The sequence below is a fragment of the Suncus etruscus genome, chromosome 3, assembly GCF_024139225.1.
Source record: "Suncus etruscus isolate mSunEtr1 chromosome 3, mSunEtr1.pri.cur, whole genome shotgun sequence".
NCBI classification, from domain to species: Eukaryota; Metazoa; Chordata; class Mammalia; order Eulipotyphla; family Soricidae; genus Suncus; species Suncus etruscus.
The window spans coordinates 19,735,640-19,756,918 of record NC_064850.1 but is presented as its reverse complement, the minus strand read 5'-3'; the positions used below and the strand labels follow the sequence as shown (position 1 = coordinate 19,756,918).

The 21,279-nt window shown below is 40.7% G+C and overlaps 2 protein-coding genes across 2 annotated transcripts in view; one reads left to right on the top strand and one right to left on the bottom strand.

The window, feature by feature from the left end:
- TTLL5 (tubulin tyrosine ligase like 5) overlaps positions 1-21,279 on the bottom strand; it is a 310,256-nt gene that overhangs the window by 216,628 nt on the left and 72,349 nt on the right. The window contains exons 13-18 of the mRNA XM_049770318.1: positions 20,584-20,665; positions 18,555-18,616; positions 16,605-16,699; positions 14,440-14,481; positions 4,539-4,646; positions 4,170-4,261 (exon numbers count right to left, since the gene is read on the bottom strand). Coding sequence (XP_049626275.1) covers positions 4,170-4,261; positions 4,539-4,646; positions 14,440-14,481; positions 16,605-16,699; positions 18,555-18,616; positions 20,584-20,665 — 481 coding nt within the window. The remainder of the gene's footprint in view (positions 1-4,169; positions 4,262-4,538; positions 4,647-14,439; positions 14,482-16,604; positions 16,700-18,554; positions 18,617-20,583; positions 20,666-21,279) is intronic.
- The window catches only part of LOC126004088 (peroxiredoxin-1), a 1,184,503-nt gene that overhangs the window by 1,096,096 nt on the left and 67,128 nt on the right, over positions 1-21,279 (top strand). The window lies entirely within an intron of this gene.

Below are 21,279 nucleotides of genomic sequence, written 5' to 3'. Positions count from 1 at the left end.
AGGTATAGTCAGGACTGTAATGTAATTCCACTGGTCTGGAATGTCCCTGCAATCCCCAGCTCATTCTTTGTTTTTGTTTTTTTTTCGTTTTTGGGTCACACCTGGCTGCACTCAGGGGTTACTCCTGGCTCTATGCTAAGAAATCGCTCCCAGCAGGCTCAGGGGACCATATGGAATGCCAGGATTCGAACCACAGACCTTCTGCATGCAAAGCAAATGCCTTACCTCCATGCTATCTCTCCGGCACCACCCAACTCACTTTATTTGAAAAATCTGATCAACTAATTCTAAATTCATATGGAAAATGCAAATGACCCAAACTTACCAAACCAATTTAGAGAAAGAACAAGTTAAAAACAAGATTTACTACTGAACAAAAGTAATCGAGAAGAAAGTATAATAGCAAAAGATCAATGGAAAAGAATATGTAGAAAATAGATGCACACTAAATTGCAATAAGTGTAAAAGGCAATTCAATGAATAGAGAGGAGTGTTTACAACAAAGAGTGTTAAAGTCATGGGACCAGAGAAAAAGTGCAAAGGTTAAAGAGATTGTCTTACAAAAAATAAAAAGAGAGATTGTCTTTGCATGTAGCCAAACCCAGTTCAATCCTCAGCACTGTACATACTTTAAATATTATAATACAACATAAAAAATCTTAAGAGGACTTGAATTAAGAAAATCAAGAGGGGGGCCGGCGAGGTGGCGCTAGAGATAAGGTGTCTGCCTTGCAAGTGCTAGCCAAGGAAAGGACCATGGTTTGATCCCCCGGCGTCCCATATGGTCCCCCCAAGCCAGGACCAATTTCTGAGCACATAGCTAGAGTAACATCTGAGTGTCACCGGGTGTGCCCGAAAAACCAATATATGTGTTTTAATACCATACCTTTTTAAAGATTATTGTAAGTATTCATGTTTGTTATAGTACTACTATAAATTATACAGTTTTCATAATTTCAATTTCTGATTGTTGTATTCCTATACAGTTGACAATTTTGCATAATATTTATAGACTGTCTGATATATATACATATATACTAAACAGGGAAAGAGAAAAAATGTCCAATAGTACATGAATACTAATATCAACAGTCATCAGAGAAACAAAATAATCAAAACATACTAAAATCTACTAGAATGAATAAATAAAAAAGCCTGACAATACCAAATGCTATAAAAAATGAAAAGTGACTAGAAATCTCATATCTCATTGGAAAATAACTGTTCCTATCCCTTACCTTATGGTCTATCAATTCCATTCCTAAATATTTACTCCAGAGAAATCATGGGACTTATTCAGAGCTGTTTTCTTTATTTTTTTTTCTTTTTGGTTTTTGGGTCACACCCGGTGGCGCTCAGGGATTACTTCTGGCTCTGCACTCTAAAGTCGCTTCCGGCAGGGGACCATAAGGGGGCAGGGATTTGAACCACCATCTCTTTGAGTCAGTTGTGTGCAAGGCAAATGCTCTACCGCTGTGCTATATCTCCAGCCCAGAGCTGTTTCCTTAATAATATCATCAAATTTGACATCATTAAAATGCTACGTAACAAGTGAATGGATAAACTATGGCATATACAATTTAAAGTCTTTCCAGGGATGAAAGAGTATAAACTAATAGTAATGAAGAATGGCTACTGCTTTACACAACATAGGAAAAAAATATCTCAGAAATATTATACTGAACAAAAGAAACTAGATACAAAGAGTACATATTGTATGATTCTACTTATAGAACATTCTAGAAAGCCAACCATGCCATAAAGCAGATCAGTAGACATCTGAGGCTGAGGAAAATGAAAAATAATGGGTAAAAATGGGACAAGAGCATACTCTGGAGCTGATGGAAATACTCAATATTGTGACTGTAATGATGATGGCAGTGGTTACACTGGTGTTGTTTTTTTTGGTTTGGTTGGTTGGTTTTGGTTTTGGGGTCACACATGGCAGAGCTCACGAGTTACTCCTGGCTCTATGCTCAGAAATCCTTCCTGGCAGGCTAGGGGGGACCATATGGGATGGCGGGATTTAAACCACCAACCTTCTGCATGCAAAGCAAAAGCCCTACCTCCATGCTATCTCTCCGGCTCCAATTGGTGTTTTTGTCATAATTTGTCATAAGAAGCTGGAGAAGTAATACAATGTTTGTTTCACAAGCTGCAGACCTGAATTTGATTCCTGACACCACATAAGGTCCTCTGACTCCATTGGGAGTGACCCCTGCACTGGTTCTAGTGCCAGGAATAAGCCTTGCACACAACCCAGTGTGGTCCAAAATTAAAATTAAGAAAGGCAAAACAAAAAACTTGTCATTAAACTATATAATTAAAATGAAGCCATTTTATTTAGCAGCATCATTTATGGCAGTCAAGAAATGGAAACAGCTTGTTCTTCAAGTCTATACTCTTAAATATGTACTTCATTTGCTTGTCTCAATATATTTTTACTTGATATTTTTCCACTCAGAAAAAGCCTGTGTTCTCTCTTAAGCACCAACTTCCCCTCTTCTCTCTTCTCACATCTTTCTGAGTTTCAATAAATACTATCTTATTTCACTAAAATAAAAAAAGAAATGGAAGGGGCCGGTGAGGTGGTGCTACAGGTAAGGTGTCTGCCTTTCAAGCGTTAGCCAAGGAAGGACCGCGGTTCGATCCCCCAGCGTCCCATATGGTCCCCCCAAGCCAGGGGCAATTTCTGAGCGTTTAGCCAGGAGTAACCCCTGAGCATCAAATGAGTGTGGCCCAAAAAACAAAACAAAACAAAAAAAGAAATGGAAGCAACCTAAATGCCCATCCACAGGTGACTGTATAAAAATGTTATGACATTCATACTGAATAGAATACTATTTATTTTATTTTATAAACAACTATTTATTTTAATTTTTAATTCAGCTATTCAGAAAGACAAAATTTAAAAAAAAATTAGATGAAACTGAGCCTTTAGCTATAGCACAGATCAAACTTGCAGAGATTAAGCTAAGCAACATAAATCTGGAAGTAAGGTAACAGCCAGCTGGTTTTTCTCCTATATAAAATATTTTTCTTAAAAAAGGCAAATTAACAAAATATACAACAAAAAAGAACTCTCATACTCTGAAAAAATGATATGGCAGTAATCAAAGGGGAAGGGACAGTGAATGAAGAAAAGGACAGGGTCAATCTGATAATGGGATTGGAACTAGAACTTTGAGATGGGTGCACTGAAATACATACACATATTAAGAGTCTTACTAAAATTTAGTTACTTAAACCAATGGAAAAATCAATATGTTTTATTATTATTTTAAAGGGTGAATTTGAGGGTGAAGAGAGTACAAGGTTTAAGGCACTTGCATTGGAATGCCAACAAATGTCTAAATGTTTGATATCTAGCATCAGATATGTTGCCCAGTTACCACAGGGTGTGGCACAGGCCCCAAACCACCCCCAAAGAGTTTATTGGATATAAAGTGAGATGTAAATAATTTAGGGGTCAAAGTGATAGTTTAGCAGGTAGGGTGCTTGGCTTATATGCAGTAGACCCAAAATCGATCTCCAACACCACATATGGTCCCGAGTCCTGCCAAGATTGATCCCTGAGCTCAGAGTTGAGAGTAAGCCCTGAAGCACTGCTGGATGCGACCAAAAAAAGCAAAAAGCCAACAAACAGATAAAAAAATATAAATAACTGAGCCTGGAAAGAAAGTATATAGTATTTAAGATGTTTGTCTTGTACACACCTGACCCAGGTTCAATTCTTGGCACCCCATACGGTCCCCCTGAGACCCACCAGAAGTAATTCCTGAGCAGAGTTGGAAACAAATTCCGTGTACCACACGTGCACCCCCCCAAATAGAAATAAAATATTGCATAGGCACTAATATGGATGATAACTGTTACACACACTAATATGAATAACAACACAAAGCTTAGGAAAGGACTAACCCTGAATTAGAAAGTTGGGAAGGAATCCAGCGGTTTAAAAGGGGGCAGACGAATACATGGTTACATTATATTTCTGTTAATGCTCTAGTAGAGGGGTAGGCAATATTCACACCTGGTGAACATTGGATGTGAATACTGGGTATGCCCATTACATAGATGGGCACAGCAGGAGAGACATCATGTGGTAAGCATAAAAACTGTGTGGCTGTGATATATGGATTGAAAAAAAAAAATGGTAGTCACCTCACCCATATATTTCCCAGGTCTCTGATGTAGGGAATATGCGAATAAAGCCACCTCTCCGATCATTCTCTTCCTTTACCCTCCGCAAAACTTTGATCTACATGGAAGAAGAGAAAATAAATGAGTGCCTGTTTTGAAAACTCACAACCAGGCAGTTATAGAACAGGAGAGGATATTTATGATACAAACAAGTGAGAGAGCCAAGTCCGGAAGAAATCCATTCAAGATGCTGTTTTTAGAGAAGAAATTTCTCCCATCTTAAATCTTTCCCTTTACAACTTACTTCCTGTAAGCTATAACCTTGTCGTGAATCAGTCAGTCATCAGTTCTCACTGAATCCTGTGAAGACCCACAAAAGTCTGGAATGGCTTTACCTCCTCCATCGACAGACCAAGCACAGAACCACCGAGTTTCCCTTGACTCTTCTCCCGGGCCACAAGGTTTTTCATTTCCGCATCACTGGCAGAGAGGGGACGGGAACGCTACACAAAAGGTAAAACAAAACCAAATATTCCATTTTTATATTCTTCACTTCTATCCATTCAATCCCTCAACAAAATTGTCTCTTCTAACATGTACCAACTCAAATCCAAAGCCTATTTTCAGTTATCAGTGTCTTAGTCTGGTTCATAGATAAAAAATAAAGCAAATGCAAGAAGAGGAAACAGAGAAGTAGGAAAAATATTGATAGGAGAGAAATGAATAAGAGGAAAAGGAAAGATGACCCTCTGGCTTTCTAAACTAGTTCTTAGACGGAATCTAATATCTTCAGGGATTAGGGAAAGAATCTGGAAATAACTTCTGTACAAAATTAAATGTGTGCTTCTTTCTATAATTCAACTTTTAGCACTGGGGAGGAAGAGTTAAGAGAAATGAGGTATAAGATAGAAAAGCAAAAGGCAAGCTGTTATGTCCCAGACATAAAGGTCTGGGATGGTTTAGAATTTGAGAGGAATTTTGAAAGAAGACTCATCAGTGACACAGAAAAGAGCTGTAACCGAAAGGCCACACCTTGAGGAATAGAATGGCTGCTGGACCTCAGAGACCTGGACAAAGACAAATCTAGGCACTATCAGGAGGCAGCTGAATGTCACCAGGATCCCCAGATCTGAGCTGGGCTATATCTGCTTCTAAGTGACAATCTGACACAAAAGTTTCTCAGTAGTTTTGAAGTCAAGGAACAGAGAAACATAAAGGTAACACAGGAAGGCAGAAAATACAAAATGTGAGTAGACGATAATACTGAAACAGGTAACGGGCCTGGAAGGAAGTACAGCTGGTAAGGAGCTTGCCTTGAAACAGTTGGCATGACTCAAATAAAGCTGCCCAAAAAGAATAATTCGAAAATGGAGGTGCTTACTGTCCTCTTGGTGAAGCAATCCCATCATCAGGAGCCACTATTCTGTTTCTCTGAAGGCACATTATGGAAAGGCATTTTAGTAACTCACTTTGACCTTTTCAGCAAAGTTTAGTATTATGGACAATGCCTGTAACCCTTTAAAATCTGTTTGTTGCAATACTAACCCCCACTGGTGAGTCCTGGGAAGAAAATCAGGGTTAGTTCTTAAGGCAGGGGTGGCGAACACGAGAGCCGCATGCGGCTCCCAACCAAAATGAATGCGGCTCTTTTCCTCATCATTATTTTGTATATTGTGGCTCTTTGCCAATTTGGATTTTGTTCTACTGCTTCTGAGGAGAGACCTCTGAGGAGAGATCTCCGAGTGCGGAGTCCCATCTCCCATCCCTCGAAAACAACTGCACGGGCCAGTGAGCAGGGGACCCGTGTGGCACATGTTGGGTCACATCTGGCCGTGAGTTCTTAGTGTGGAGGACGCAGCACACCCTCGCCATCACTGCAGGATTTTGACCCTCACTCAAAATGGCAAAATGCAAGATGTGTTTAATAGATTATTGTTAAAATTGTATGCTTTTGTGTGAGTGTTTGTCTGTTTTGGCAGGTCACTGTGTGGTGTGGCTCTCTGACTCTCGCAGTTTAAAATTTTGGCTCTTTGTGTCAAACTTGTTCGCCACCCTGTTCTAAGGTTAGGTCCTGGTCTCATCTTTCAAAGATAATGTAGTGTGGGAATTAAAAGCAAAAAATGATTTTTACTAATAGGAAAATCCAAGACAGGATACCCAAAAAAAGAAAAACCATGGAATTAACAAACATATGAACAATATATGGCAGGGATTTTTATCTGTTTAGTTTTTCCATGCTATCTTCAGCATCCAAAACAGCACATGGCATGAAGTAAGAGATCAAAACAACTTGTCAGTGATAACTAGTTGCAAATGATCACTCTGGACAAGAACTGGGTGCTGAAAGGAGGCAAAGTGATATGCATGATACCCCTTCAGTAATATTGCAAACCACAGGGTCTAAAAGGAAAAAATGAGGAGGGAATGTCTGCCATGGAAGAGGGTGGGAAATGGGAAGATTGGTGGCAGAAAATGTGCACTGGCAAAAGGGTAGGTATTGAATATTATGTAACTGAAACTCAGTCATGCACCACTTTATAACCGCATCACATGGTGATTCAATTAAAATTTTAATTAAAAAAATAAGTTATCTGGGGCTGGAGCAATAGCGCAGTGGAAGGACGTTTGCCTTGCATGCAGACGATCCAGAACAGACCTTGGTTCGATTCCTGGCATCCTATATGGTCCCCCAAAGCCAGGAGCGATTTCTGAGTGCATAGCCAGGAGTAACACCTGAGCATCATCAAGTGTGGCCCAAAAACCAAAAACAAAAAAACCCAACAAGTTATCAGATACATTCTTCAGTGAATCATGAATCATGGCTCAGTCATGATTAGACTCATGGGTCACATGGGAAAAAGTCTAACTTTCTTCCTTTTAATACACTGGGAATATACTAAATTAAATACTATCTCACTGCACTCGATGACATTCCTCAAAGTCTGAAGATTTGGGAAGGGTATCAACAAGTAATACATCCTAATTTTAAAAAGATCTTTAGTGTGAATGCTCCTTTAGTGCATAATTATAAAAAGTCTAAATACTAACTGGGATTTGAGAACTTTTCTTAGTTTATCATTTGCTGAAAATCTATGATACTGCACATGAAACATGGTTCTGATTAGAAAGTCACCAGCACTAAATACTTCAAAGGTGATAGCCCCTCACCTCTTCCATATTGGTAAGAACCTTAAAGCTGTTTCTACTATGTAAAAAAAAAATTTAAATAGTATGTTAAAATCATGTTGCAAAATTAAAAATTTATATAATAAACATTTTAAGATCTGGGGCCGGGAAGGTGGCGCTAGAGGTAAGGTGTCTGCCTTACAAGCGCTAGCCAAGGAACGGACCGCGGTTCGATCCCCCGGCATCCCATATGGTCCCCCCAAGCCAGGGGCGATCTCTGAGCACATAGCCAGGAGTAACCCCTGAGCGTCAAACGGGTGTGGCCCAAAAACCAAAAAAAAAAAAAAAAAACCCCAAGATCTAACGTGCACCTTTACATTTTTGCTCTTTCCATTGGCTTTGTTTTCTATTTTTAAATTATTTCATTTGAATCTTCATTATTGGTTCCTTAAGATTTTGTTTTGGTTTTGTGGCCACACCTGGCTATGCTCGGGGCTTAGTACTGGACCATATGGGTTCCAAGAATCAAATTCCAGTCAGCTACATGAAGACAAATATCTTACCCTTACCCACTGAACTACTACTCTGGCCCTTAATCTTTTCTTATTTGTTCCTTTATTTTCTTTTTCCTTTTATGCTTTTTTTTTTCTTGATTTTTGGTTTTTGGGTCACACCCGGCTGCACTCAGGGCTTACTCCTGGCTCTATGCTCAGAAGATGCTCCTGGCACTCAGGGATGGGATGCCATGATTTGAACCACCGACCTTCTGCATGCAAGGCAAACGCTTTACCTCCATGCTATCTCTCTGGCCCCCTTTTATGCTTTTTAAAGACCTAATTTGATCTCTGTAGAACTGCTTCATGATGGGCTGGGAGGGAGGAAAGGGGAGATTAGGGGAAGAAGAGGAAGGCAGAGAGAAGGGAAGAGGGAAAGAAAAGAGGAAGGTGAAAAGGAAAGGGGAAGGAAGGAAGGAAGGGAGGGAGGGAGGGAGAGAGGGGGTGGGAGGGAATCACAATGTATTTCAAGAGATAGGCCGCTGTACTAGCTTTGGCAGACACATATACTAAAATCAAGAGGTAAGACACAGATATGTATGCATGTGACCTGAATTTGATGTTTGGTAACACACACACACACACACACACACACACACACACACACACACACACACACACACACATACACACACACAAACATGCACTAAGCCTAATAGGGCTGAGGGATTAGTGCTGATGATTTATCTTTTTGTAAGAAAAATAAAAAATATATATGTGTAAGTATGTATGGCTACAAGCAAAGGTCATTGCTACTGTACCAAAGGGGGAAATGTGAACAGAAACCCCAATGTCTTCTCTTATTTCAATCTTTACTATTAAGAAGGTTGAAAAAAAAAAATTACAACATGTACTACACTGAATCTTATCCCCCCCAAATAAGGCAATGAATAAGTCTATTTGTAAATAAATAAATCTAAATATTAAAATTTAATGCAATATTTTAGATACCAGAATTGCCAACTTATTTATGTATTTGACAATAAGAAGTATATTACCTTGCATTTTATTATTTGAACTTCCTTATTGATATAGGTTAAATCATTTAGCAATCAATCATAACCAATTGAGTATTTGATTTATTTTATAATAATTCTATTTTCATTCCCTTACGTTTTTTTAAAGCAAAAACTGAAATGAATTTATTATATGCATGCCAAGAGGGCATACTGGAGGTTGGGAGAGATGTGAACATGGGTCAGGAGAAGAGGGATACTGTTTGGTGGGATATGTGTTTGAAGAATGGATGCTTGAAACAACCTTAATATTAACAACTTTGTAATTCATAGTTGTCTTAATAAAATAAGTTAACAAAATTAAAAAAAAAAAAAAAGGTTGAGGGTAGGGGCCAGAGTGATAGCACAGTGGCAGGGTGTTTGCCTTGCACGTGGCCAACATAGGACGGACACTGATTCAAATCCCAGCATCCCATATGATCCCCCGAGCCTACCAGGGGCAATTTCTGAGCGCGGAGCCAGGAATAACCCGAGTGCCCCCGGGTATGACCCAAAAAACAAAAAAAAACAAAAACAAAAAAAAGAAGGTTGAGGGTAAAAAAAACATGCAGGTTTTCTCTCTCCAAGCAGTGTTCTCTCTGAAAGGCATCTTTGCTTACATACTTTTCTTTGTTTAGTTTTTGGGTCACACCCAGTGGCACTCAGGAGTTATTCCTGGCACTGTGCTCAGAAATTGCTCTTGGCAGGCTTGGGGGAATATATGGGATGCCGAGAATCAATTCCGGTTCGCTCCATCCTGAGTCGTTCACGTGCAAGGCAAATCCTCTACCACTCCAGCCCCTGCTTTCATGCTTTTTCCACTCTGGAGAAGGTTTGAAGATTCTGTTTAAGAAAAAAACTTGATGGCATTTCTATAAGGAGATCTTTGTATTATATCTGGATAATTATTCTAATGCTTTTATTTGGAGAGGTCTATGAAAAAGGATCGTAGATAATGCTCTAGATGCATATTACAGTGCTCTTGGAAATTTGGGCACTTAAAAATTATAGGATATCAAGGTTTTCAACAGCAGACTGCACGGTATTATTTAAATTTTGTGTTCTATGTCAAGAGCAGGGGGTCTCAAACTCGCGGCCCGCGGGCCATTTGCGGCCCTCCGTACAACATTTTGTGGCCCGAGGCCAACCTTCAAATATCACAGTATTCGCGATTATTCGCTTACAGAATAATCACAATAAAAATCGCATTAGTAAGAAAAAAATCGCATTAAACATTCGCATACCTCGAGCAGTTCCGTTTGGGGTATGCAAATGTTTAATGGGATTTTTTGCAATTTTTTTCTTACTAATGCGATTTTTTTTATTGTGAATATTTGGTAAGCGAATAATTGTTAATATTTTGCACCTAGGGCAGAGGTCATTTCCGCTGCTCCTGCCCACTGTCCCCCTTTTTTTTTTCTTTTTGTGAAATCCCTGATGCAGCCCTGCCTCACCCTGACTTTGCCTCCTGTGGCCCCCCGGTAAATTGAGTTTGAGACCCCTGGTCTAGAGATATTCACAGTGCTTCTTTGACGGAGACTCACAACAAACAGGTAGATGCATCTTATTCTGAGTAAAGTGAAGCATTTGATTTTTCTTTCTCCTTGATATCTTCAAGTATGCTAATACCTCATGGCACAAAGTTGGTTTGTATAAATCCAGATAGGAAATCTCAAAGCCAGCCCAATCTTCTTCCAGGAAAATAGAGGTAAATGAAGATCAGGATAAGCAACAGAGCAGGTATGTAATAACAGGTGCCAGTGCCACTACAAGTACTCTATTAACTTCAGGAAGACATCAGAGACAGACTAGCTCAAGGAAGAACTGGAAATCATCTCTGCTATGGAAAATGAACAATGTCCAGATCTGTAAACTGCACCAACAGACCTCAGCCTGAGCCCTGCTCCCAGATCCAAAAAAAGTCCTGGACCAGGATCTCTTCCAACCTTGGAGATAAACTCCTTCCTGCCAGGACACTCCTAAGGAAGATGAGGCCACCTCTAGCTCACTTGCTAATCTTCACAGTGGCCTGAGTAAAAACAAGTAAAAGCATGAATGTCTTGGTTAATAGAAGTCACCTGCTTTGTTCTAAGCTAATCCTCAGGATCTTCCAGTAAATAAGAGTTCTCCAGGCTTATTGTGTTAATACAATGAACAAATCAGGTTTAGTAACCCATCTGACAAATTTAAAAAGAAAACTTTCTATAACTTACCATTTTGTAGAAATCAGATTCTAGTTCTACAGAGGTAACTATAAAAAAGTATAATGGTAGGCTTGATTTAAAAGAAAACACCCATAGGTAATCCAGATGTAATGAGGTTAACTGATTATAGCAACCTAGTTCTAGTCTTGTCTTCTCTCTTTTCAGATGCTCAAGTTGACAACTCTGGAATCCAATGAATCATTGCCTGGGCCCCATTAAAACTCAAGTAGCATGAAGTTTCATCCCTTATACAATCCTTTCATCAGCATGAAGAAGTTACAGAAGACTGACCTTCACCCATTTTCCCTTTAAAAATTTAAGTTGGTGAAATCTCTAGAGGGGAAAGAAGCAGGCAATGAGTTCATGGGACATAATAAACCCAAAAGATGAGATTTGAAAAAGTTACTTTGTCCCTATCCCTAAGGCTACCAGGACCCACCTTGTTTGTAGATGCAATAACTAAGGCCTGATGAGGGAAATTCCAGCACGAATAGGGCCAGGAAAGGAAGGTCAAACCACCATCAACCAACCCTTGTCCTTGGTAACCATCCTAGCAATAAACTCTCATTTAGACAATAGGCCCCAAGTAGGGTAAGTTGGGAGAAACCCTATATAAGGTAACGTGGAACAAAGGACACACATGTGTGTTATTGGCCCGTGTACATGATGTCCACATGCACGTGATACCCACATCTTCCCTCCTGAGATGTGGACTTTCCTACGTTTCTACTTTCATGCTGGGATGTGTACTGGAGAGCCCTTGGCCTTTGCAGAAGCACTTGTTCTCTCAACTCATTACTCTCTCCCCTTCCTCAGAATTTCCAAATAGGAGGGAGAGGGAGAGGGAGAGAGGGAGAGGGAGAGGGAGGGAGGGAGAGGGAGGGGGGGAGAGAGAGAGAGAGAGAGAGAGAGAGAGAGAGAGAGAGAGAGAGAGGACAGACAAAGAACATAATTGAGAGAGAGAGAGAGAGAGAGAGAGAGAGAGAGAGAGAGAGAGAGGACAGACAAAGAACATAATTGCCTCAGCAACAGAAAAAGACAATGTAGTTGTTTAACTGGCTGAAAAAATTTTTTCTTTCCTGCCACCTCCCCCTCAGTTGGCTCTAAGGCAACAACTGTGGAGCTGAGAGTGCTTCGTTAATGCTGATAAAGTAGAACATTGCAAAGAAGCCAGTACATATAAAGTTGGCTGAACTAAGCCAGAGAGGCTGTGGGTCCTGTAAAGAGCGATAAATACTAGGCCTCCAGCACCCACAGGCCTTTGCACTCTATGGCGATTTAAGCAATGAGGCGGATGTAACTGAACTTAAATGGTAATGGGAAACTAAGATCTGCATCATATACCAAAGGCACTTCTGAGACTGAAATTCAGAAGAGCATGAAATAGACCTTTCCACATTCTTTTTAAAAGAATACTTAGAATGTCAGCTCTTTGGAGACAATATCTCTGGGTTTTTTCCTTTCTCTTTTTCCCCTGTAATGAAGAGGAACTAGCACACTTGGGGACTGGGCTAAATATAAAATACTATTACAGTTTCTCATTCTACTTATCAAACACTAAGACTCATATAACAGAACCAGATTAACTAGTTGGCAGAAATGAGACATGAGACAAGACAATCACTAAGCCTTTTCTCCATTTTTTTGAGGCCGGTACAGATCATGTAAATAACTTTATCAAGAAAAATGGCTGGGAATGGAGCAATAAATTTACAGTGGCTAAGGCTGATGCTAGGCCTAGGCTTACTGTTACCCTATATGGTCCCCCAAACCCCCACCAAAAGTAATCCCTGAGTACAAGACTAGAAGTATGCCCTGAGCATCACTGGGTGTAACCTCCTGAAATAAGAATAGTGGCTAGGGGCCAGAGAGATAGGACAGCGGTATTTGCCTTGCAAGCAGCCAATCTAGGACCTAAGGTGGTTGGTTCGAATCCCGGTGTCCCATATGGTCCCCCGTGCCTGCCAGGAGCTATTTCTGAGCAGACAGCCAGGAGTAACCCCTGAGCACTGCCAGGTGTGGCCAAAAAAAAAAAAAAAAAAAAAAAAAAAAGAACGTTCATGTATTATTATTATATCAATTACTATATTATGTTATGTTAGTTTACCTCATTATGTTAATCAATTTTTTCTCTTGAATAAATTCTTACAATAAAAAAGAATAGTGGCTAAACCAATCAAATGCCCATATGCCACGAGAGAACCCAACTAGGAATGTGCAGACCATGTACCATATCTGCCTGGAGCAGAGTGCAGCATCTCAAGGCAAAGCATGAGGAAGCTAAAAATTGGACAGATGCTTCTGAGTGCTAAGTGGAAGAGATTCACAGCCTTGACCATGGCTCCTCAGGAGTCAGTCCTGACTCCATGCTAACTCCCATGTGCTCAGACATCAGGTTCTTTCCTCAACATCTCAAAATAACTGTAATTCAAGTTACCAGAAACATCATAGTATGCATGTACAAAATTTTTTTCAAAACTGGAGCTTTCTGCTAAAGAAATGAATGACATATTCATGTATGAGATCCTCTTCAGCCTTCATATCAAAGTATCAAATAGCAAAAGCGGTATCCACATAAAGACCTATCAAAGAGATGTTTGTTTATATTTTAATAATTTCTTTACTTAAGCACTGTGGTTACAGAAATATTCATAGTCGGGTTTCAGTAATAGAATGTACACCAGTGCAACTTTCCTACCACCAATGTCCCCTCTTTCTTTCCCCACCCCACCTATCTCTGGGACAGGCATGCTGCTTCTCTATCATTCTCATGGTAGTTGTCAATGCAGTTAGTGCTCTTAACTGCATTCATCATCAATGAGATGTTCTTAAAAAATAATCTATATGGAAGAACACAATCACTGTCAAATACTGCTCACCAGAACGGTAAGAAGGTAATTACTTATTGACTATTAAGTATTAAGGATAAAATAGGTTGTCTTTATTCTAAAATTATCATCTAAGACAGTAAAGCTTTGAAGTTCATAAAGCCAAATCCCTGCATATTAAGAAATGTCATCTATGAACCCAATCCAAATACCAATTTCTACTATTAAGCCGCTGACATGTTCCATAAGATATCTGGACCAAAAGACCTACATTTGTAAACTATATTATTTCCTTTTTGGTATTTTGATTATAGTGATAGATATGTTCACCATCTATACTCAACTGGCTGTCACAACATAATCACATAATTGGAAAGAGGACTCATAAATCTGTGTAGCTCCTACATTTATACTCTGTATCTCAAAAGATATCGCTCAACGCATTTTTTTATTTATTCTAGCTCATGTTATTGAACGGCTCAAAACTCAGGTCCATAAAATACGGGCCACAAAAGTAAAAACAGAAGGTTTTCCATTTTGAAACTAGAAACAAGAGTTTAGATTAAGACTCCAATACTCCACAACTTACCTGTTTGGCATCTGTTGACTGACACTGTGCAGAGACTGGACGCTACAAAACACAGAAAAAGAAAATAAAGCCTCATCGCCTCCTAACATGCCAATATTTGCCATCTCCACTATAAGAGAATAAAAGAAGAAAACTATCTCCATGCAGAGACCACAAGTCTGAGCCCTACACTTGGTGCTGGGAGATTCGAACATCATTTTCCACAGCTTTCGCCTCCGTGCATCACTCTAGTTCCTCTTCTCACCACCATCAGCACTATCCTCTCAGCAGGTGCTCAGGACTCTGACAGAAACTACTCCACTAACAATGGAGCCCATGGTACATAGGACTGATCCACACACAGTCCCTTCAACTTGCAAACCATGGAGGAACAAAGACATACCATGATCTTGCAGTCAGCCAAATATATGGTGACTAGTCTCAACAATTTATAAAAAGTTGTGAGTAAAAGTTCACAGGGAAGCCAAGGGATCCATTATAGAGGGCAGACCCACAGCTGCTGCCAGAGGGATGTTAACAATGCATGAAACCATTCACCATTTCTTATGCACATTCCATAATACAGGAAGCAATTTGCAAAGGAAGGGGGCTGCCCAAAGACAGTTTTCCTTGCAATACCTAGGTTAATCCTCTACTTTTTCTTATTAAAAATTAAAGAAACCCCTTTGATCTCTGATGATACACTAAGTATGATCCTATTGCCTGTTTTTATTTCTAATTCAAAGGACTCCCATAAAAAAAAAATTTTTTTTTAAAGCACCACCCATTACATCACACTACTAATACAGGGCCCAGTTCTAAAGCAGGAGACCAAATACAGGCACTCCAGAGACCGACTCCAGCTCAAAATCATTCTGTTTGGCTGACAGGTTTTATTCAGTTGAATTAATTGACAACATTTTCAAACAAGACCTGATTTCTCTTGACAGTAGGGAGATCAAACACTTAGCCCACACTTATGTCTCTCAAAGATCACATTCAAAATAGTCATCCCAAAATAGTATACGAGAAACACACCAGTCAGTATGCTGCAGAGACAACACTCTTACTTGTAGTATAAACCCTTTAGTTGCTTACATTCCCAGTTTGCATACCCCAAAGGCATTTGAGCCAGCAAGCCTTAGACTGGTACAAATGTATCTGATGAGGTTAGCAAAGGTACAGTACAGTTGAAAGAGAAAACAGTGCAACTCTGAAGCCGGCAGCAAAAGGAAACGAAGTGGGACTAGAAGGCACTGCAGGAATGGAAGAGTGGATGGAGGGCTGAAATGGAGAAGATGGAAGTATATAAAAGTGGGCATATGCAAGGGAAGTGAAGAAGCATCAGCTGTTTCTGCCTCCAAGGAGCTTGCAACTGTGCAGGGGAATGCAAATCAATGAAAGCAAAAGGAAGCAACAGAGAATAAGTACATAACATGGAAGTGAAAAGTAAAGGTCATGACAGCGTGAAATGGATTTAACCAGAACCAATCTCTGAACTTCTGAGCTGGCAAGGTACTCAATCCCTTTTAGAGAGGAAGAAATATGAAAAGCACAGAAACAGAAGTGGAAAAAGTCAGGTTGATGACGAAGCAGGCAAGGTCTTGCTGGATGATGAAATAAGTAGAGAGGTGTGTGGGGAGGGGGGAGATTGGTTTAACTGGAATGAAGACGCAGCACACACAGAGACTGAGCAAGATTTGATCAAATGCCATTTCAGACGGGCCCAGGTTTCTTGGGGCATTTGAGTCATTTCACCTCACGCCTCATGACCCACTGGCAGTCTTTTGAAGAGATTCATTTGTAGAAAGATATCATTTCAACTGAGCATCTTCTTTACAAAATTAGTCTGAAGATCAAAAATAAAGTCATGACTAGGAGCATGCAGGCTCCCTCTCTGTGTCTGCTTATTAGTATCTAGTTGAAAGAGAAAGAAGATGATTTTTAGAGAGGAAAGAACACGATGATGAAATAAGAAGTCAAGAGAAATGAAGGGAAAAAAAGGCAGAGAGGAAGTGTGTTTGAAGACACTGAAAGCATAAGCTATTAGCCAGAGCTGTCTAGACGGATCCCCAAATTCTCCTGCTCTCAGCGACCTCATATCCGTAGCGCTTCAGTTCACTCATTACCTCAGCTGCCACGTCCTAGGAGCCTCTGTGGAATTCCCCGCTGCTAAATTTGCTTACCTGAGGTTTCTGGAATGGGTTTCGCCTGGAAGGCTCAAAGGTGGGATATAATGGCCGAGTTGATGCCCTCTGGGAAGGATCTTGGCACACAAATCCTGAATGGGGAACAAGAAATATTATAATCTGCCCTCTTCTGAAAAATCAGCTGGACGAGCTGACCCTTCCCTGTAGGTGTATAAATTCAGCTCTATCATTACAGATACTAGAGTTCTCCTCCAGAGGATTACACACAAGGCTCCCGTCCACTGTAACTGCAAAACAGAGAAAAATACTCAGTTGAATCACTTTCCTTGGAGGAGAGCAGAAATGTAATTCAGATGAAGAAAAAGATGGGGATTTCTGATAAGCTCCAGAACCAAGGTGCAGAATACCACTTAAAAATGTATAGTTGTGGGACTGGACTGAGAGCACAATGGGCAAGCGCTTGCCTTGCACACAGTTTGATCAAGTTTAACCTCCAGCATCACCTAAGGTCCCTGATTACTGCATTTCTGAGTGCACAGTCCGAAGTAACACCTAAGCATGGCTGGGCGTGCTTAAAACCTTAAAAACAAAAATCACACATAATTGTTCAAAATAGGTAAGTGTTTTTTTTAAGTGGCTTCCCAAAGTAACTGGAAGATGTTAGTTTTGTATGTGTGTGTATATATATTGGGTGCAGGGGGAGGGGGAATAAACACATGCCTAAAGGTGTTCAAGAGGTCAGGGGGCTGACTGGGCCGGCCAGAAGTTCAGAACAAAACCCAAGGATGCAAAGCTACTTGGTCCTGCAGTCCTAGAGATACACAGGCCATACTGGTGGGGCTGGGGGCCTCCAGCACTGCAAGGCCGGTGCCCACTGGACCATACCATGACAAGAATTCAACCTGAATGAGTTACACCCTAACTACTATACTGTACCCTGAATCCTGAAAATAAATGTTAGCAGGAGACTCCAGAAGTAAAGGGACTTGTCCCTTGTTTTTGTTTTTGAGAGGGGCCATACCCAGTGATGCTTAGAGGTTAGCCCTGGCTCTGTACTCAGGAATCATATCTGGCAAGCTCAGGGGACCATATGGGGTGACAGAAATCAAATCTAGATTAGCCACATGTAAGGTCAAGTATCTGATCTGCTGTACAATCTCTCTGGTCCCAAGGACTTATTGCTTAAAGGAGCCACTTCTGGAACTTCTGATGGTGTTCAAAATGGGCTCTTACATTATCTATGGCTTAGAAAATTAGGACTGGGGTAATTTCACTTATTTCCTTAAAAAAGGGGGGGGGGGGCTGAAGAGAAAGCACAGCAGTAGAGCATCTGCCTTGCAGGCAGCTCACCCATGATGGACAGTGGTTCGAATCACAGCATTCCATATGGTCCCCCAAGCCTACCAGTAGCGATTTCTGAGGACACAGCCAGGAGTAACCCCTGAGCCCTGCTAGGTGTGACCCAAACCCCCACCCACCCCAAAAAAATGCATCCAAGGAGAACAGTGGATCTAAGTGTATAGCACTTGCTGGTACAATGGTTTAATCTCAAGAGATTTGACTGTGTCTTTTCCTTGTGCTTTAAAGGACAGTAACAAGCCCACAACACACACACCTGCCAGTCCCACTTCAAAATTATTCTGCCTCGAGCTGTTTCCATTATCTCAACTACAGACAAGGTTATATGAACTCCAGGACTTCTCTGCAGATGTCACCATACTCCACTCAGAGAAAAACAGACTTTCTCCAGATCTTTGCTGAACTCGCTTCCTTCCTCAGCTCTCGGCCCTACTTGTGGTTCAGCCTCTGGACAGGATGGAGCCAGGAAGAGCAGAAACTATATAAACACTTGCCTGAAAATATCATTTTTTTTAGTACAAAATATTCAGCATGGCTTAGAACTGCCAGTTGGCAACACCTATAAAGTCTGACGAATTGATGCTCTGGTTAACTTCTCTGTGAGTTTTCAGAGACAGGATTACTCACCTACAACAGTGAACATATCTGAAATCATACTGGCTTTAATCTTGAGATCCAGAGGTGCATCACTAACAGGACAGAGAAAGAACAGAACAATGGATGATTCTGTAGATTAACAGATCAGATTCCCCCTAGAGTCCCAAAATAAAAAGGCTTCCAAATGTTGATGATAAATAATATATAAAGCACATAAACTCATACAGGGGGAAAGAGGTGTAGACAAAAGTACCAGAAATAAAATCCTGGTATGAGAATCATCCTCTGGAAGGCAGGCAATGGATCAAGGTATTGAATTCCTAACATGCAATCTTTTAATCCCTCAAGATCATGTGCACCTCAATTTTTACATATCAAGAATATTGTTTCTGGGGCCAAAGCAGTGGTGCAAGCGGTAGGGCATAGGGCATTTGCCTTATACCTACTATCCTAGGATGGACTGCAGTTCGATCCCCCGGCATCCCATATAGCCCCGCAAGCCAGGAGCAATTTCTGAGTGCAACAGCCAGGAGTAACCCCTAAGCGTCACAGGGTGTGTCCCCCCAATAAACCAAAAACCAAAAAAATATATTGTTTCTGTTATCAACTGTAAATTTTAATAATTTAATTTCTTTTTTTTTGCTTTGGGGGGGCACACCTAGTGGTGCTCAGGGCTTACTCCTGGCTCTGTACTGTTCTTAGCAGTCTCAAGGGACCATACTTGGAGCCAGAGAGCAAACCAGGATCAAACTACATAAGGCAAGTGCTTTTTTTTGGGGGGGCAGAGTTGGGGGGCCACAGCAGTTGACACTCAGGGGTTACTCCTGGCTATGTGCTCAGAAATCGCTCCTGGCTTAGGGGGACCATATGGGACACCAGGGGATCGAACTGCGGTCCGTCCTAGGCAGATGCCTTACCTCTAGCGCCACCGCTCTGGCCCAAGGCAAGTGCTTTAACCCCAGGACCATCATTCAAGTGATTTATGGATGCAACAGATGAATCACATCATGTGCAAGAGAAGAAAATTTGTCCTCTGTATTTATTTTAAAGGCTTTTACTTTCCTGTTCTGAATTGAATCTTAAATAACAAACAAAAAAGAAAAATACCAATACTAACAAAATATAGGTGTTGCCAGAGAAATCCATGTGGAGACAGAAACATAAACCCTAGGTGTAAGCCTTCACGCTGGCTATGGGCTTGAGATGTTCTGCAGCGCACCACATAACCGATTCTGGTAGTGGACTCAAGACCACCTAGGTCTCTAACACAGGCCAACAGCAAGACTCAGACTTTGGAAATGCAACACAGCACCGGATGCATTGTGACAACCAGCACTACACCTTACTACTGAGGTTAAGCCACCCTCCCATCATACAGAGTAGCCAACCTGACTTTAACTGATTACTTGGCTTTCTGCCCACATTTCTCACCCGTAAATATGCAACAGCTGGGTGGTCTCTGGCATAAATCTCTAGGGTGCTTTAGCTGTCCAGGGAAAAGTATAGCTAACAGGAATTCTGGCTATCACTGTAGATATAAGCAAAAAACCTCCATGGTATTAAAAAAATGTTTCTTTCTCTTAAACAATAAGTTGTGTTGAAAAAAAATCTAAGTCTTTAATCTTGGATGGATACCAGGACATGGACAGACCACAGGCCTAGCTGTCTTTACTGTCCACAAATATGAGCCTGTATAAACCTCTGGGAACACATGGGATATAATCTCTCATGTTTTTGTTTAGCGTTAGAAGAACAAATACAGTTTTGCTCTGTACTTTAATGAACAAGAGTACTTGAGACTGAAAGAAAAAAGGCATCCCTTGAGAGGCTCATAAACAGTAAATGGAAATGGCAAATTAACTAAAAAGATCTATAAGCAAGCGGTCAGAAGGACTTTTACAACACAGCACAAATCGGCCAACTGCAGAAATTCTTAAAAACTAATAACTAATAACTTAATTACTGGGCGTAAAAATGTCCTCATTCCAGGAGACGTGATCCAAGAAAAGGTGTTTTCGGTTGAAGGTTTGTCCATTCCCAGATGATGAAACTGACTTACCAGGCTAAAGAAGGGGAGAGATTCACTTCCAACAACCAGGGCTTCAGAGAGGAATCTATGAGCACGTCAAAACCATACAGCTCTAGAAAAACAACAGAACACAACAGAAACATAATAGATTCTTCCATGTGATAACTGGACAAGAAAATCTGGGGACGCAAAGGCCTTTAAACATAACAAGGCCAAGTAAGAAGTGGAAGTAAAAGCAATATCTTTCAAGTCAAAAAGACTCAATCAGGCACAAGGAAAAGGAAGAAAGAAGGTCATTGAGAGGCTCCATGGCTTTAATCTTTCAATGCTGACAGTCCCAGAGTATTACACAGTGACCTCATATTGGACACAAATGCATCCACCATCAGTCCTGCTTTACATCTGCTCTCAGATGTCCTCACACGTACACTGGAAATCAACTCTTCTGAAGGATTCAACTCTTCTTGGATTCTTCTACCATATTTATTATTGTTGCTGCTGGTGTTTTAATTTTTGGTCTGAAGGGCACACTAAGTGGTGCTTGGGAAACCAAGCTTGGGGACCATCGCCACACATGATGGTCCTGGGAAACCGTATGGTGCTAGATTTTAAATATGAAGCCGTACACCATCTCCTTGGACATGACATTTCTTAAAATAAGGATCTTGTATTAGGGCCAGAGAGATAACATGAAGGAAAGGTGTTTGCCTTGCATGCAGAAGGACA